The 16,691-nt window shown below is 42.3% G+C and overlaps 2 protein-coding genes across 8 annotated transcripts in view; both read right to left on the bottom strand.

Moving 5' to 3' along the window:
• The window catches only part of ECT2L (epithelial cell transforming 2 like), a 53,809-nt gene extending 47,103 nt beyond the window's left edge, over nucleotides 1-6,706 (bottom strand). For all 4 annotated transcript variants that reach the window (XM_043543036.1, XM_037894872.2, XM_043543038.1 and 1 more), the window contains exons 1-2: nucleotides 4,586-6,706; nucleotides 2,010-2,243 (exon numbers count right to left, since the gene is read on the bottom strand). In XM_043543036.1, the coding sequence (XP_043398971.1) occupies nucleotides 2,010-2,201 (192 nt within the window). In that variant the 5' untranslated portion in view covers nucleotides 2,202-2,243; nucleotides 4,586-6,706. The remainder of the gene's footprint in view (nucleotides 1-2,009; nucleotides 2,244-4,585) is intronic.
• A 141-nt stretch (nucleotides 6,707-6,847) lies between these two features.
• CCDC28A (coiled-coil domain containing 28A) lies at nucleotides 6,848-16,625 on the bottom strand. Of its 4 annotated transcripts, XM_043543050.1 has the most exons (8): nucleotides 16,438-16,540; nucleotides 15,567-15,760; nucleotides 14,383-14,475; nucleotides 13,536-13,732; nucleotides 12,068-12,231; nucleotides 10,214-10,368; nucleotides 9,467-9,489; nucleotides 6,848-7,573 (listed from the first exon to the last, which is right to left on the bottom strand). In XM_043543050.1, the coding sequence occupies exons 4-8, from the start codon at nucleotides 13,691-13,693 to the stop codon at nucleotides 7,519-7,521; spliced, it is 555 nt and encodes a 184-aa protein (XP_043398985.1). In that variant the 5' UTR covers nucleotides 13,694-13,732; nucleotides 14,383-14,475; nucleotides 15,567-15,760; nucleotides 16,438-16,540; the 3' UTR covers nucleotides 6,848-7,518. The 4 variants fall into 4 exon arrangements, with proteins under 4 accessions (XP_043398985.1, XP_007058138.1, XP_043398986.1 ...); XM_007058076.4 differs by lacking the exon at nucleotides 15,567-15,760 and having other exon boundaries at nucleotides 16,438-16,625; XM_043543051.1 differs by lacking the exon at nucleotides 15,567-15,760 and having other exon boundaries at nucleotides 6,848-9,489; nucleotides 16,438-16,625.
• Nucleotides 16,626-16,691: the final 66 nt, after the last annotated feature.

The raw sequence follows: 16,691 nt of genomic DNA, 5'->3' as shown, positions 1-16,691 counted from the left end.
AAATTAACCTGGACAGGGGTGCTGACAGCCATTGAACCAAACTGTAACCCTGTATATGTTGCAAAACACTTCAAGCCTGGGGGTGCTGCAGCACCCCCCAGACCCATAGTTCATGTACCTATGAATTGGAGGCTTGTCTATATGACAAGTCACGGCAAGGCAAGCCACAGTATGAATCTACAGCATACCAGCTTGCACCACAGTCATGTCCTGCACAGACACTGTAACAAGAGATTTTGCTTTTAGCTGTTTTGAAAAACCTTGCAGCACTTTGACAGAGACCAGCAGAGAAAAACTGAAAAAGGGGTTTAAATATTGTAAAAATTTCACCTCTTCCCCATGGATATAATTAAGGTGGCAATAGCATCAGGACACTTTGACTTGCATAAAACAGTAGTTAGTTTTAAGATTAAGGCTTTAGATAAATAGTAATTCGTGATCATTTAAAGTTAGAAATCCAAAATGGCAGAAGCAATATTCCTCTATGAAAGACACAGGGTCAGGGTATGATTCCAGCAACTAATAGGGAATGACACGGCATTTCTCCCAAGACTTCAAGAGGAGGAGCTTTACATGATGGTATCAGAGGGAGAAGCTTAGCTGTCTAAAAATAAGTATGACATAATGGGGAGGAGCTAGAAAAAATAGCAATTATGCTAATATCTGGAAGCTGATTGGCTGAGCCAGGCTCATAAATAATGTTAATGATCAGACGTTGAGAGAGAAACCAGCATATAAGGCCCACAGCGAGCAGGCTGAGTGTAGTGGGGTTGAGGCTTTGTGGAAGAACAGAAGCTACCTGAGAAAAAGAACAGAAAAGTGGCCACCTGGAAAAGCAGCAGCAGCAGCACTCTAAAGGTCACCATGGCAATGGCTTTCCTAGCAGCGCAATTAGCAGTCCCTGCCGGCAGCAACAGCCAGCAGCGACTTCTGCTACGCCCGCAGCCTGAAGCAGCAGCAGCAGTTAGGAAAATTGTGGCCTTGACAATCACCATCCTTAACATCATTACGAACAGATCAGAAGGACCGTTAAGATGAAACAGAGGGAACTTTCCTTCTCCTTGGCCTTGGGTGCTGTGGGAATGACACTCTCCCTCAGTTCAAAACCCCTGTACAAGAGGGAGATCAAACTACGCTGTTCTCAGAGGATAGAGTCCACTTCCTCTCACTCTATCTACTCCAATTGCTACTCAGCAAGGTCTTTTATTCTTTTACACTTTCCTCTGCAGGTAAAATGAGCAATTTCTGAGTATATCAGCCTAGTGCCAGGCCACAGCAATGCCTGTTGGATGAGGCCTTTGGGGAATATAGTCCCATTTAGTTAAGAGCAGCATCAGATTTGATTAAAGGAAAAAGAAAATTTGTTAAAAAAACATTGAAACAATGTATAAATCTGTAATTTAAAAAAAATTAAAGACGTGTAATGCCATTGTACCTGAATACTGTTACAGAGCCAATCATGTGCTTGCTAGTGGCCACAGTGCTTATTGCTATGAATAGTCCTTGGTCCTCACAGGCGTAATTCCTGTCAGACATCATGGCAGTAAATACTTTGCCTCCAGGAAGCAGTTTATTGTCGTTTTATTTTTAGTAGTTATTTGTACTGTAGTAGCTCCTAGAAGTCACGGCGCTGCTGTGTCAGTAACAGTACAGAGATATAACAGACAGTCCCTGCCCCATTTCTGTTAAATGACCAAAGAAAATGAAGATGCAGCAGTTAAAAGACAAGGAGATGTTGATGTAATATTTTTAAAATGTGAGGTTGGTTTCTGATCTAATTTACATGAACATGCATCAGTGCATATTTTGTAAGATGTTTCCTTGTCATTGCTTGTGCAAGTGCGGATTGGGGGTGTTTCAAGATATGTGGCAATGTGCACCAGTGCATTTCATGATAGTTGAGCCTATGAAAATTGGTTAGTCTCTAAGGTGCCACAAGTACTCCTTTTCTTTTTGCGAATACAGACTAACACGGCTGCTACTCTGAATTCTACCAGACTGTAACTTACCTGCTTGTTGAATGATTTGTTTGCGATAGGTGTCCAAGTGCTGAACCTTGTGTTCAAGCTCCCAGTGGTCTGGATTTTACTGGAAGACACTTTGCTGGACTTCACTGTGTTTTCTCCAAGGAGTCCTAAACTCTCTAGTTGCCATTGTTTAACAGTGTGAGGACTTGGTGTTAAATAAGCTGTGGTCATCATTGCAGCAACGCTACTTGGTTACACCAGCTGTGTTAGAGCCACCTAGAAATTCAGTGAATTAAAGAGATGTGTGAAGTGATCTAATTAATTCTTAGTAGAGATGGGTGCAAACTGTAAAATTCAAACTTGGATTCAGATCTGAAACCCACTCCCAACTCCCCCTATGCTCAGTGGGGTATTTAGATTCAGAAGCCTGATTCCAGGCCCATTTTATATATAGTTCGTGTCTTAAAAATACCTTGCTGTCAATCTTATATCTTGCAATCTTACCTATGTTTAGATGAGGCAGCTGGGTAAAGGCCATCCCCAGTGTGTACACAAGCAGGCCCAATGCTTGAGCTGTGATTTCATCAGATCGCATAACTGACATTGGGAGTGGTCAGTAAACCTAGATGGGAGACTTCCCAGGCTACCAAAGGAAGTTCTGTTGCCTCAATAGGTGGCAATCTGCCCTCTGTCGTATGAACCAATGACTACACCACAACTAAAGGGGGGCAGAATTTGTCTGGGCTTACCCAAAGAAGGGCAGCTCTGCTTTGTGGTTGCGGGGGGGGGGGGGGGGGGAAAGAAGGTCAGAAACTGCTGTAAAAGGTGCTCGGTGGGCAGCTTTGCAGCAATGACTCCCCTCCATCCCCCCCAACCAGGAATGTGCATAAAGGTACGAAACCTGGATGGGGCAAGTCTCTATGTCCAAGCAGCGAGGAAGCCAGCACCCACCCTCCCTCCCGTAGTGGAGGCAAATGGCAGGCTGGATTAGGACCTGCTGTGGGTATTATGCTAGTTCCCCCTTTTAAAGGGGGGCTGGGAAGGAATTTTTCCTGCACCACCAGATTTGGCTTCGGTGGAGTGTGGTTTTTTTTTCACCTTCCTCATAGCAGGTGTGAAGAAGGATCTTTTCTGGTGAATAGAAAAGGTGGTAGGCCATATGTCGCAACTTATTTTGTAATATTGGGCTGATGTTCAGTGACCAGATAGATGGCCTGGTAAATGATTTAAAAGGAGGTACTGGATAAAAAACAGAACGGGAGAGGGGGTTGAGGGACTCCTATGATTGGTATGGCAGGGAGCCAACACCACCCCCTCACCTTCCCGTTCTCATAGCCCTCCTTAACCCTCTTACAAGGCTGGTGGATGTTAAGGTCCAAGCCATGGGTCAGCTGGGGAACCTGGATGGAAACAAAGAGGGGGGCTGGTGGAAGCCCCAGAAAATTGATTTGAATAAGCATGGATTAAACAAAGGGGGGCTGGTGGAAGCCCCGGAGAATTGATTTGAATAAGCATGGATTTGCCTGCACTGTACACTTTATCTGCCGCGTAGTCCCAGACATCTATACAATAAAGTTGCGGCCTGATTAAAACCCATAACAAATGTCCTGTCCTTCTTGTGGTTTACCCAATGTTCTGGCGTGACTCTTATAGCTCCTATTCTTGTGTGGGTGCCTTCTTCTAGTCATTACAAATCCATGGGGTTTTTTTGTATAGAGAGGGGTAGCTGCCCTATTGTTGGGCCAAATTTATAAATTGAGTAGTCTACTTATGTACAATTCTTTTGTCACCATTCCCTTTTACTACCTTTAAATTAACGTTGGACTCACGAAAACTGCAAGAACTATAATCCTGGAGACCAATGAATTTTATTTTCAAAATAAATATTTACCTTGTATTTACTAGGTACAGGTTGGGTTGCAGTGGTGCATACTTCCCCCCCATCTCTGCCCACCATTGTATCTCAACCATAAGCTAGAAAGCTGCCATTTCTGTGTGAGTAGTTTATTCTCCATACCCATTCAATGCTTGGTCCCTCTCTGATAACAAGGGGACCTACTGTGGTGAGGATACCAGATTTCCTCTAGTTTATGGACCTAGTACTGCTGTATCTAATGCTAGGTCTGTTTATGTTCCCCATCCCCTCTCCCTTTATGGAATCCGTGTCAGGTCTTTACTGAATAGCCGCTGATGAGATGGCACTTTGTCCCCATTTTAAATTGTGCTATAAAAGGTATGCTGAAATGTCTTGTCCCCCCATGCTGCTTGCCTGAAAATTACATTTGCATTTTCATATCTGCACCAGTTTTCATTTAAAAAAAATACCTCAATTTCTCTGGCAGAGGAATGTAACCTTCTTACCCTCTTAAAGTTCTGATCTCTAGCTTCTGTTACAATCAGTCATGCAAATAGTACCTAGCAATTATGAAAAACCTAGAATGTTCATTTTGGATTTAGTTTTGAAATCTTTACACCTGTTGCTCTGCAGTCTGTACGAGTCAGGCCTGCAGGACATTACTCCCTGCCCTTTCTATTAACATTAATATACTAAAACTAAAATACAAAGCAACCCACTTTTCCCATAAAACAGGGAGTTCATAGTCATTTGAATGCTTTACCTCTAGGAGAGGATACTTCTTGCTTTTCCTTCTGAGAAAGCCGCTGGAGAACTGCAGTGGAAGCTGGAATTACTGCTGCGTTGGATGAGGGTCAGTACTCCCCCATCTCCATAGGAACTGCACAACAAGCTACACCTTGGGCTCCCAGCCAGAGCCTGACTCAGGCTACAGTTGCCTTGTGTGCCCCTCCCAAAAAGGGGAAGGACCTGCGGCACAGCTTCAAATCTCAGTGTGGGCTCACTCCCACTAGACTGGCAACTTGCAGCTGCCCATACACCGTGTAGTGACGTGGGCATAGAACCATCTATTGCATTCCCACGTAACAGGCCCTTTACCCCACATGTGACAGTGGCATAGCAGAATTGGGCTGAAGCAATCCTGAACAGAAGGGAATGGCACTGGTATGTCCCAGTGTAGGGCAGGCCAAATGGAGAGCAGCATAGTTATACCAAACTACAGCACAGCACCATCCAAACTAGTGTACAATGGGACAACCTACCACTATTGCAAGTGAGTCAGGACTAAAGGCCAGCGCCTCTCAGCTAGGGAGATCATTCTGAGTGGGGACTGTTGTGGGCTTAACTTTTGTAGAACTAGGTAAGATTATCCTAATTGTAAAGGTTGAGAAACTGGAACACAAGTTAAGGAACTTCCCTGGGGTCACAAAGCCAGTCAGTGGCAGTGTAGGAAATATAAGTAAAGAACACAGTAAAGAACAACAGATTGAGTTGGGGATTGGTCTTGCTTTGAGGAGGGGGTTGGACTAGGTGACCTCCTGGGGTCCCTTCCAACCCTCATATTCTATGATTCTATGAACACTCAAGTAGAATCAACTCCTTCAGGTGACATCAACCATCTTATTAAATATTGATTTTCTTGTTACTAAATCTCTTTGCAACTTGCAGTCTGAAGAGACTCTGTTAAAGTTGACAAGCCAAAAATCACAACCATCTCCCTTTGAATATATGTATATTCCATTTCCTCAGGTCTCCCTGCAGTACTTGAAAACAGATTTCAAATAGTTTCTACATAAAAACACTACATTCCTGCTTGCAAAAAGTTTTAGAGCTAAAAATCCTACGTATAGCAACTGTCTAGTTATTGGCTGACCAAAGTCTGACAAAACCTTGGGTACACTGTCTTTTGCTAGTGTGGTCAGTGTATTGTGCTCCCAGTTCCTCTATTCTGCTCACAACCTCCCCAGAAGAAATCCATCAGATTAGGAGTTAGGGATCTTCTGTGGTGGCAAACTCTTTCTAAAGAGTCTCACTGACAAAGGGGTGAGTAAATCACAGTGTAACAAGGGAAGTAAATCACAACAGAAAGAAGGAAATTTGGGGGAAGAACTTTGCTAGGAATCTGATGGTTTAGTGTGGGATTTGGGCTTCTAGGTGGGAGAAGGAAGGGAATGCCAGTGCTTTACTTAGAAGATGCAAGAGTTGGGCTTGCTTTCAGTGGGGATTATGGCATCTAAAGCCTCCTCCTCACAGAGCTGGAGTTTCTGTTTAGAACTTTAGTGATCAGACAAAGCTACAATTGATTCAGAAGGAAAGAGGTAGGAGCTTATGAGGCAAAGAACTGTGTTCTTTCAATGAAGGTCTATGGAATCCTCTTCTCTGAGTGGGACTTTTCTCCTCTGTCCCAGTCACTAGTAATGTGGATAGATCAAGAGCTCAGAAAACCCAAAAGGGAAGGGAGAGAGACTTCACTCCCGCTATAGAACAAATGCACACAAAAAATGGAATCTGAATAAACAGTTTAACTACTACACATTAGAACAAATGCACCACTGAGTGCACATTTTCACATGCCCTGGTAGAAGTTTTGAGCCATCACGTAATCAGTCTTTGCACAAACACAGGCTTTTCTCTGTCCATGTTCAAGAAATGTAGCAATTTGTATGGGATTTGGGCTCATGCTGCTACAAGACAGGAGCAACGATTCAGCTTCATTGTATGAAAGGAACATTGTGTGCGGTAAATTTGTGCTTGTTAGCTATGGGCCTGCTTTGTCAACTGTGAATCCATCAGTACAACATCTTCAGTACTGAAATATGTATAGTAATGTGTGCTCCAGAAAACCTGCCTGTAGAAGCACTTTTTAGGAACAGACCTCTTGTTACTGGGCATGTGTTGAAGGTCAGTGTTTATTGTTGCAGACTCTCCCCACTCCTGAAATAACTAAAAATAGAGAACAGCCATTAACCCCCTGCCCCCAAAAAGGGAGACTTTACTAAACAAAAGAAGTTAATGGAAAGCAAAGTAGTGTAGAATGGATTTATTATGGAGTGACACTGTTTAAGTATTGCTGAGAATTCAAAATTGCCAAAACCAAATGACATGGACTGCCAGTAAGTATTCCAATTCTAACTGGGTGAAATTTTAAAGTGGCTGACAGAGCAAGAGAAAAAACTGACTAAAAATTCTGATCATACAAGAGCTCTTTCTCTGACCATAATTAAACAGATGCTACACTTTTTAACATAGCGTATGGCATATTTTTAAATAAATTAATAAGCACTCATTTAATGGCAAACACACTAAAGAGTGTGCAGATTGTCTACATACTAGGCAGGAAGGCACCTACAAAAAACCTTCACTGTTATCTTTGTCAAAATTGGAGTAATGTACATATATAAATCCAACAGACATATGAACAACACTGAGCATGTACTTTCAAGTTTTCCCCAAACACTTTTATATTAAATAAGGCAATAAAACAAAGCATAGCAACACACCATTGCAGTTAGAGCAATAGATTCCAACCCTGATATATCGCAGTGCTCAAATCTGCTAACAGGAATGTGTGAAAATAATCACTTGCATTTGCACTTTAATTCTTTGTTGTGGAAAATAAGTAAGACTCTAGATTCCATTGGAAAAATAAAGACATGACTTCTTCGAGAGGTCTCTAAATCAAAAAAACCTACACTTTTAGCTGGTGGAGGTATTTGGGATATCTTGTGCATCTGCTAAATGAAGTTTTTGTCTGGAACAAAGAGTTAAGAAATTAAGTTTTCATATGATAACACAAGAGATAATTTACCTTATGAATATCTGTATTATACCGGTATTTAATGTTTGTAGAGTATGATAGATTTGAAAGGACAGAAAAGAACAAAATATTACACATGGCCTGACATGCTGGAATATCAATACACACTGGATGCAATTATACACAAGGTCAAAGTTTACATGCCAGAGGAAAAAAACAGTATCACAAGTCATCTTAGTGCTAAGCACATTGTTACCAATTTAAAAATAAATTAATCCTCTTCTGTTTTATTGCAATTACAAAATAGCCTGATCCAAATATTTTCAATAAAATGCAAACAGTAAAAATGAAATACATATTTAATATTTTCCTTGCCTAAAAAAATAAGTTTAAATTTAGAGACTATTAACAAATCTTAAATGGGAAGATTGAAAGAATGGAGGTGTGCAGGTATTTAGAAGGGCACAGCCCTGGTCCTGTGCGTTTACATAAGAAAATATATTAAACAAGTCTCTTAGAATACAGACCATTCACTATTAATTTGAAGACATCTGAAATCCTCATTAGAATACTATCCTTATATTAAAAGGTGCTAACTCAGATCAGTTGCTTACATAATTAGAGCTCAATTAAGCACAGACATTTTAGAACCACTTTTTCTGACAAGGGCGAGAACAGTTATGCCATGAATTTCTGTAAATGCTGTAACATAGTAAATGTTTTATAGCAGGGGCTGATTTCACTTAATATCAGCAAGGTTGCACAAGAGTTTCCAATAAACCCTACTCAAATTCCGAAACATACACCTTTGGGACTGAAATATTTTACACTTGGCCTCTGGCTTGGTGAAACATTTTGGAAAGTTCTTATCTATCTCATCTACTTCTATGGTCCTTGTTATTGTTGTTTCTGAGCACTTTATACTCCTAGATATATTTATGTTCACAACACCCCTGCAAGGTAGGGGAACACTATCATCCCCATTTTACAGACAGGGAAGTGAGGCACAGAAGATTAAGTGACTTTCACACAGGAAGTAGGTATCACAGCAGGGAATTAAACAGTGTGTCTCAAGTCCCAGGCTGGTGCCCTAACCACTGGACCATCCTTCGGCAATGGTTAGGAGGCTTACAAGAATGGAAATGACAACTTAAGGTAATGTATACAAAAATATAAATGTAAGTTATTCAGCTGGTTACTTGCAGTTGCTAATACTTAGGCATTTAACGGTAATGCTGCAGTTCTGAATTTTGCATATTTCAGTGATCTATGTTCTAAGTTTTTAGGGCTCCTGTCAAAGGAGAAAACTTGCACACAAAGTGTTGTGGAAAACTGAAGAGTATTAGAATTTTTTTGCCCTAGCAGCAGCAGGACAGAACTCCACTCCTGAACACTTTAGGAGGCATATTATTAGGCGTGGTTGCTCCAAAGTTCCTAGCCAAAGTGGGTAGTATATATCAAGGTTTGCACTCAACTGGCTAAACAGTCTTTTTTCTCAACATGTCCAGTCTAAAATTTTGTACTTCAGCTATGACAATTTTAGATATCTCTGTCTGACGTACCTTTTCCTTTCAAAGTTTCAAACAAACAGTTAATGAAGAAATCTTTAAAGAAACAGCCTATGCACAAAGCTTTGTTTAGATCTACAGCAACCTACAGTTTGAGTGTCACACGAAAGCCATCTGTAAGCTAGAAGGATCTGAAAACATGACATACTACAGCCCTGAATTTCAAAAAGGAGCACTGTTAAAATCCTTTGAACTCTCCTGAGCTACAGAACATCTGTAAAATGTATTTTCTGGAAATTTAATAGTATAATTTTGGTTTTTGATCAACTCTTTATTACAAAAATGTTTACCAAAAAATGACATTTAATAAAAAGGATACATAGAAGAATTCAGTTCTTCCAGCTGCAATATAAATGAACAAAGTATGAGAAAAAACACTAGTTATAAATCAATGAAGTAAACATGTCAATAATACAATTATAAATGGTACTAGCACAAATTTAAGGTCTCTTGCAAAAAATTAAACAAACCCTTCATGATAGTACTGTAAGTTTAAAAGCAAGTGTAACTCTACACTAGGAAGTTTTGAGAAATTAGACTTTTTGGATATTTAACAGTTCTCCTGTTTACCAAAGAAGGCACCAGAGGGGGAAAAAAAGATTCATACATTTAGAATACATAGGTCCAGATAATTCTCTCTGTCTAGTCTCTGATAGGTGTGGCAGAGTATAGAAGGAAAGACGACAGGGAAGATGGTTCAGCTCACTGATGCTCAGGCTGGTTCTACATCAGCCTAAGCTCTGAGACAGTTTGCAGGACCTTAAACGCTGCTCTAAACTGCACAAACTGGTAGACACAAGGAGTAATCTGAATAAGAGGGATGGACAAGGCACTTGTAGAGTTCCTCAAAATTAATGCGGAGGAAGTAGAATCCTGGGCAGATATGGGAAATATCCTGGGTCATTAGAGTCAAGTTTTTCCTCAACACATTGAACCCTAAATTCCTAAGACCCTAAGGTCTTCAAGTTGTATAGAAAGAACAACACTGCTGGATCCTGTTCTTGAACCCAGATCTAGTTCTGTGAAGCAACTTCAGTGGAAGATGGTCTGTCTTGACTATACTTACATCTGATAGTAGCCTATCCAAATTGGAGTCACTGGCAAGTTTTCTTTTATCTTCAGGAAGTTCTTCCAACTCTCCATAGAGTTCCAAATTCAAGCGAGCTAGCTTCTCCTGCATCCCCCGCACATGTTCCATCTGTTCTATGGAACACTCATTTCCTGAACAAAGCAGATTATAAAGCTGTTATGTAAGAGTCTGACAATGGGGTAAGGAGCAAAGTCTAAGCTACTGCATGTATATCTTAAATGGATTTTTGTAGTAGAGAGAAAAAAGTGTCAAATATCAGAAACAAATCCAATTACCTTCCATAGGACTCAGTTTTTCTTTCCATGTTTACTACTGTAACTTTTTAAATAAGAGCTTCTGTCCTTGTATTTGATCCTGTATTTGGGTCATGATGAATTTGTGACATCAATCACTTCAATGGCAAGAAACTAATAATTTAACAAGGTGTGGTGTTCTCACCCTGTTCTGAATGGAAGATCTGCATGCTGGATATAGTCCACCTCTGCCCCATCTCTAAACTTGGCCTTACTTTTTACTTAAAGTGTCATCAGACTAAACTTTCTCACTAAACTTGGCTGTTCCTGGGGTTTCTCCTCCAGCACCTCATAACCTCTGACTCACAGACATGCTCAAACCATTCCTATTTAACCAAATTATAGCTAATTGGATACCCCGGAACTAATTTATGTACCTTGCAAAAGTACCTCCACATTTCTCTGCAGGGTTCAAGCACTTGGCAGAAGGAATGACTAAGCAGAAGAGCCCTGTAACCCCATGCAGAGCCCTAGAAACTTACACCTGTTGTATATAATATTATGATTCCACTTCAAGGTCAAAGAGAAGAGTAAGATGGGCTGAGCATGAAAGCAAATATCTTCAATTGCATTAGACCCAATCCTGCTCACACTGAAGTTAATGACCACACTTCATGAGAGCTATGGGCTTAGGTCCTAAATAAGAGCACTGAGCACTTTGATGCCATGTATGAGGCATAGGTTCTGGAAAAAACTCCATTGCAGAATTGAGTGGAGAGGTCACATGATATGCTTAGGTTCTAAAGGTAAGAGTCATCTGCATAGACCCTCAGTCAATAGTTCATGAAGCAGCAGCATTCTGACAACAGGCAAGAGTTTGCAGTGGTAATCAATTTATAGTACAAAAATTCACCCACAAAGAGGAAATAGGCATAACCTACACTCAGATTCTAAAAGCTACCCAATACCAACCCCTTTTCCTATCACCTCTTGACCAAGTAATATAGCATCACACTTTAAACAACAGTGACAAGGTGCAGTTCTATATATAAACTCTATTTCTGGCAAGATGTAAATTTGGCAAAAACAGAATTCAGTCCCCCAGCATAAGACAAAATTTTAAACTTTTTAATTTTAATTAAAAAATTAGCGGGTATACAGTTTGAATTTGTTTTATAGTTTGGAATTTATTACTTCATTTCATCAAGGCATCTTATTGCTTGGTTACATTTCCGCTAATATTTAACATACACAAAGTAGTTTTAAACTTGATATTTTAAATCTACAAGCCAAGAAACTGATTTGTGTGTGTCCCATGATAACTGGAACACAATCTGTTAGCACACAAGCCCTACGAAAGGGGGGTCTTTTTGACACAGCATAGACCCAAAGATAACCCTATGATTCAAAGAGTTGCTATCTCAAATTTCCAATAAAATAATCATGACCAAGTTAAATTTTACTTAAACAAGTATAGACTAACCTCTTGTCTAATAACGACCGACAATCCCTCTGTAACCAGCACATCTGTTTGCAAAAAACTGCTATCTTATATCTGTAAAAGCAACAGCTGGGTAAAGAAAACCGACATATTTACCGAATGCCTGAAGTTTGCCAGAGTGAAAATCATTTAGAAGGCTCAGAAGTCCCCTCTCCATCTCCTGAACATCTGATACATCTGTGAGAAAAGAGTGCTGTATTGGAGCTGCCTGTGCCCCTTTTCCTTCCCCTCCTGGAGGTTTGGCTTTTTCTTTTATTCCTCTGAGGAAATGAAAGACATCTAATTTTACAGAAGAGACTACCTTCCTCTTCTTGCTCCTGCTGAAGAAGTGCAATGAAGGATTATCCTAGAAATCGGCCTTAAAAGGACAACTGTAGTGAACGTACATATGTTAACTGCACCATCAAATTACAAAGTGTGGATCACAAATTTTACCTAAATATAAAGTGATCAAATTGTAAAGCCACTATCTTGACAATCTGATAATACAAAGCAGGACTCCAAGAATCTGCTTTCTTATTACCATTAGGAAGCACAGGATAATCCACACATTTTCCTTTTAAAAGTATTAAGAAAAACCTTTTGACTTCACAATACTTTGATAGGAAGCAGACTCCTGGAACTCTACTTGGCATCAAACTAAGCCCCTGGGTGGGCAAGTAAATATCAAGGCAACCACAGTCACTGAACAGATATTAAAGCAGTAACAGGTATCGATAATGTATATATTCATATTAGCTAAGATTTTATAACTTGTCCCTAGTTATATTTTTCTTCTATAAAACTGCATGAAAGTTAGCCAAGCAGACACATTCTTAAATACTCTGCATACAATGCATGCTCATACAAGTGTGGAGAAAACTCAAGTGAATTCAATCTTTTTACTCAACTATTCCATGTGTAGCTTATCCTGATGTAAATACAGTTTTGTTGGCTGAATATAACCTGCAACTACAACTATAGTTTAGAAACTGCAATAAATTTCCATACAACCACCCCTTGTCAAGTCAGGCTAATAGCTTGGCCATCCACAGAAATGATTCATATACAAAAATAAGTTTAGGTCAAATTTAACAACAACAAAATATTGCAGTGATTATATTTCCCTCATATCTTGCCATATGCGGAATAATCCTGTTGTGTATTTTAAAACATTATTGAGTTGCACACAATGATAAATTATAGTCCATTCTCATGTCAGCTGCAGGTACTGTAGATTTCTAGAGTGGTACACCTTGCATTTTGGATAATGTATTTCTAGAGAAAACATTTTTCCTGAAATGCAATGGAGAAAGACTATCTACTCCACTTCTGAGTGGCAGATTCAGCAAGCTCTGCTATTCTGCTGATATTGGCACCTCCACACTAGATCTCAGTGCAGCACTGATAAAGTTAACTACTACAAAGACTGCTTAAGGATTTTGTTCTCATGCCTATTCTCTACTCACTTCTGCCTACATGCATTAGTTCACTGTTTAACCTCCAGCTAATACTTTTAGGCCAATAAGCCCAACTGTCTCTCCTTTTTCCAGCCTCAATGATTTGTAGAATATTAGGGACTTACCTTTTTAACTTTGGTTTTTGTGAATTTGTTTGTGGTGCAGGATTTGAAAATGCTGTACTTTTACTGACTGGCACAGAATTTTTCTTGGCATTAGCAACCTGAGTCAGGTGACTACTGGATGATTTGGGGCTCCTCCTCTTGATTTTCCTTTCTTCCATTTCCGCTGGTTAACTATTGCGCTCAGACTAATTTCTTATCTTATGGAAGGAATTAAATAGTTAAATATCCATTGAAATGGGCAAACAAACTATTTATTATAAAGAGCTGTAGTGAGGCTCAGGTGTATTGTATAAGAGTCTAGTTTTTAAACCCCTCACAGATCAGCAGCAACTGCTTTACCCAAAAAGGAAAATCTTGATTTTCAAGATAAGAGGGAAAAGCCTGTATGAGCAGCAGCAGAACCAGATCACAAATCTAGGCCTTCGAAGTCAGCTAGAGCCCCACTAGTAACTAAACTATTCTGCTACACTTAGGTTCTTTTACATGACTGGTGTCTACTAGAAATCACCCTTTTAGACACTATTACTCAATTATAGTCTAAGTAGAATAATCAGAGATGAATGAAGCAATTGTAATATTTACAATGCATTAATATTCTAGAAATAACCTATATGTACCCAAATAAAAACCACATCACTATGGTTTTATAACAGCAATAAAGAGCTTGGTATATGGCATTTCCTGGAAATTAATGACTAGGTGGAGCCAGTGCCCCTACAGCCACTCTTCAATCTTTATTAGTTAATTCTGTCACTTCCTCAAAGTAGTCCTTCAGCAGTTAAAAAAAGCTCACACTGAAAGGGATCAGAGTAAGAAAACTGAAAAAAGTAATAAGCCTGTTCCCTACCTGCACAGCTTCCCGTTTCATCAGTTTCCTAGAGTGTTTACGGAAGTGACGCGTTCGTCACGTGAGACCCCAGGTGCTTTCCAGTTCTACTTTCTGCATAGAAGTAGCAACATGAGCATTATATAAAAGCAAGCTGATATGAAATGTAGCAGTAAAATAGAAACCAGTATAACAAACAGCATTACTTCATATGGAGAAAAACAGAAAGAGGGAAAAAGCCAGTCCCCTTTGCCACTTAAAACTTCTCTCCTCCTCTATTTTACATCAAAACTTTCCTCTGTCCCACTTGGGGTTTCTGTTATTCATTCTTTCCTTCTCTTGGCCAGCCCTTATTTACAAGGGAGCAGCCTTGCTGAAACTCTGTCTTCAGGGTTGACGCAGACACCATAATGCACTGACCCAAGCCCGCTGTTTTCTTTCACTATTTATAATTACTGTAAATTGATGATCAAAATTAAAGGAATTGGGGATAAAGCAGCAACTTCAGACACAAGAAAAATCTTAACAGCCTGATTGCATAGGGGCGTCCCTGTGAGCTCATACTACATGCCCAACCATCACAGAAACGTTGGCTTCAGAAAGCATGAGAGCAGGGCCAGCAGTTCTGCAGGGTACAGACTGTTCTGGTGTGATTGTGTTCACAGGGTGAGTGAGACATCCTGACACTGCCCGTGGATGTTGTTTTGGGGCTCGTCTTGTGCTATGTCTGCTGTGATGCCGTTTACCCAACCCCAAATTCAAAAGCCACAAGTCAGATTCATAGGTAGGGTTGGCAACTTTTGAATCCCACAAAACCAAATACCCTAGCCCTGCCCCTTCCCCAAGGCCCTGCCGCCTGCTCACAACATTCCCCCTCCATCGGTGGTTCACTCTCCCTCACCCTCACTCACTTTCGCTGGGGCAGGAGGTTGGGGTGCAGGAGGGGGTGAGGGCTCCATCTGGGGGTGCAGGCCAGAAATGGGGGGTTCAGGGTGCAGGAGGGGGTGAAGGCTCCATCTAGGGGTGCAGGCTCTGAGGTGGGGCCGGGGAGGAGGGGTTTGGGGTACAGAAGGGTGCTCCGGGTTTGAGGGGGCTCAAGGTTGGGGCAGGGGGTTGGGCTCTGGTTGGACCGGCAGCTCCCAGTCAGCGGAGCAGCAGGGGAACTAAGGCAGGCTTCCTGCCTGTCTTGGCACCGCAGACCACACCGTGCGTGTCCCGGAAACTGCCAGCAGTAGATCCGGCTCTTAGGCGCAGGTGCGACAGACGGCTCGGCTCTGTGCGCCGCTCTCGCCCACAGGCTCTTGGCCAATGGAATTGCTGAGCTGGTGCCAGGGGCGGGGCAGGTGCAGGACGCAGAGCCCCCTGTACCCCGTCTAGGAGCTGGACTTGCTGGCTGCTTCTGGGGTTCAGGCGCACAAGCAGGACAGGTAGGGGACTAGTTTGCCTTAGCTCCGCAGCACAACAGACCCGACTTTTAACGGCCCAGTCGGCGGTGCTGACTGCAGCCGCCAGGGTTCCTTTTCGACTGGGTGTTCTGGTTGAAAACCGGACACCTGGTCACCCTATTCATAGGTGATGGGACCACGGGTGCTACCGCCCCCACTTGAAGTGGTTTCCACCACAGACAGGGGGGGGTCACAGTTTGGTTCAAATGGCTCTCAGCACCCCCATTATAAACACTGTTCCAGCGCCCCTGGTCAGACTGCACCCAACCCAAGAGGCTGCACAGCGGTGGGCTGGGGAGGCTGTTTCCCCGCTGGGCGGCGGCGGGCACCTGGCTCAGGCGCTCCATCGCTCGGGCGCCACCGGGCGGCGGGACGATGTAGTCGGGGATTGGTCCTGCTTTGAGCAGGGGTCGGACTAGAACCTCCTGAGGTCCCGTCCCACCCTGACATGCTGCGTCGTCTCCCCCGGCCGCGGAGGCTCTGGGGCGATGGCCGGGGCCAGACAGCACGAGACTCTCACAGCGGCCCGCGACCAGCATCGCCCGCCCGGCGGAGGGTTCCGGGGCCAGCCCCCCTCGCTCCCAGTCCGGGACCCGGACCATGTTCCCCCGCCGTCCGCCCCGGGCCCTACCTGCGCAGCTCCCCGCTTCATCGGTTTCCGACAGTGTTTACGGAAGTGACGTCTTCGTCACGTGAGACGGCAACGCTTCCTCACACTGCTTTCAGTGGGCGCGCCGTGCATTGTGGGAGCGGGAATGCAAGCCCTTCCCCCCCTCCGGCGCGCAGCTCTGTCGCCGGCCCTGTGCCTGAACGCCGTATAAACTACAACTCCCAGAATTCCCTGCGGCGAGAGCCGGAACGGAGGACAAACCGAAACGGCCGCTC

This window comes from Chelonia mydas, chromosome 3 (assembly GCF_015237465.2).
Source record: "Chelonia mydas isolate rCheMyd1 chromosome 3, rCheMyd1.pri.v2, whole genome shotgun sequence".
In the NCBI taxonomy this organism is placed as follows: Eukaryota; Metazoa; Chordata; order Testudines; family Cheloniidae; genus Chelonia; species Chelonia mydas.
The sequence above is the reverse complement of the archived record's forward strand: the minus strand, read 5'-3'. Positions and strand labels throughout refer to the sequence as shown.

Excerpts from the sequence above, each read along its gene's own strand:
- CCDC28A (XM_007058076.4), bottom strand. The coding sequence starts at position 13,693 with ATGGAAGAAAGGAAAATCAAGAGGAGGAGCCCCAAATCATCCAGTAGT. Across the intron at positions 10,369-12,067 it reads TGGCAAACTTCAGGCATTCG|GAAATGAGTGTTCCATAGAA; the intron begins GTAAATATGTCG and ends TGCTTTGTTCAG. Across the intron at positions 9,490-10,213 it reads TGGATAGGCTACTATCAGAT|CTGGAAGAACTGAATTCTTC; the intron begins GTAAGTATAGTC and ends TTTATATTGCAG.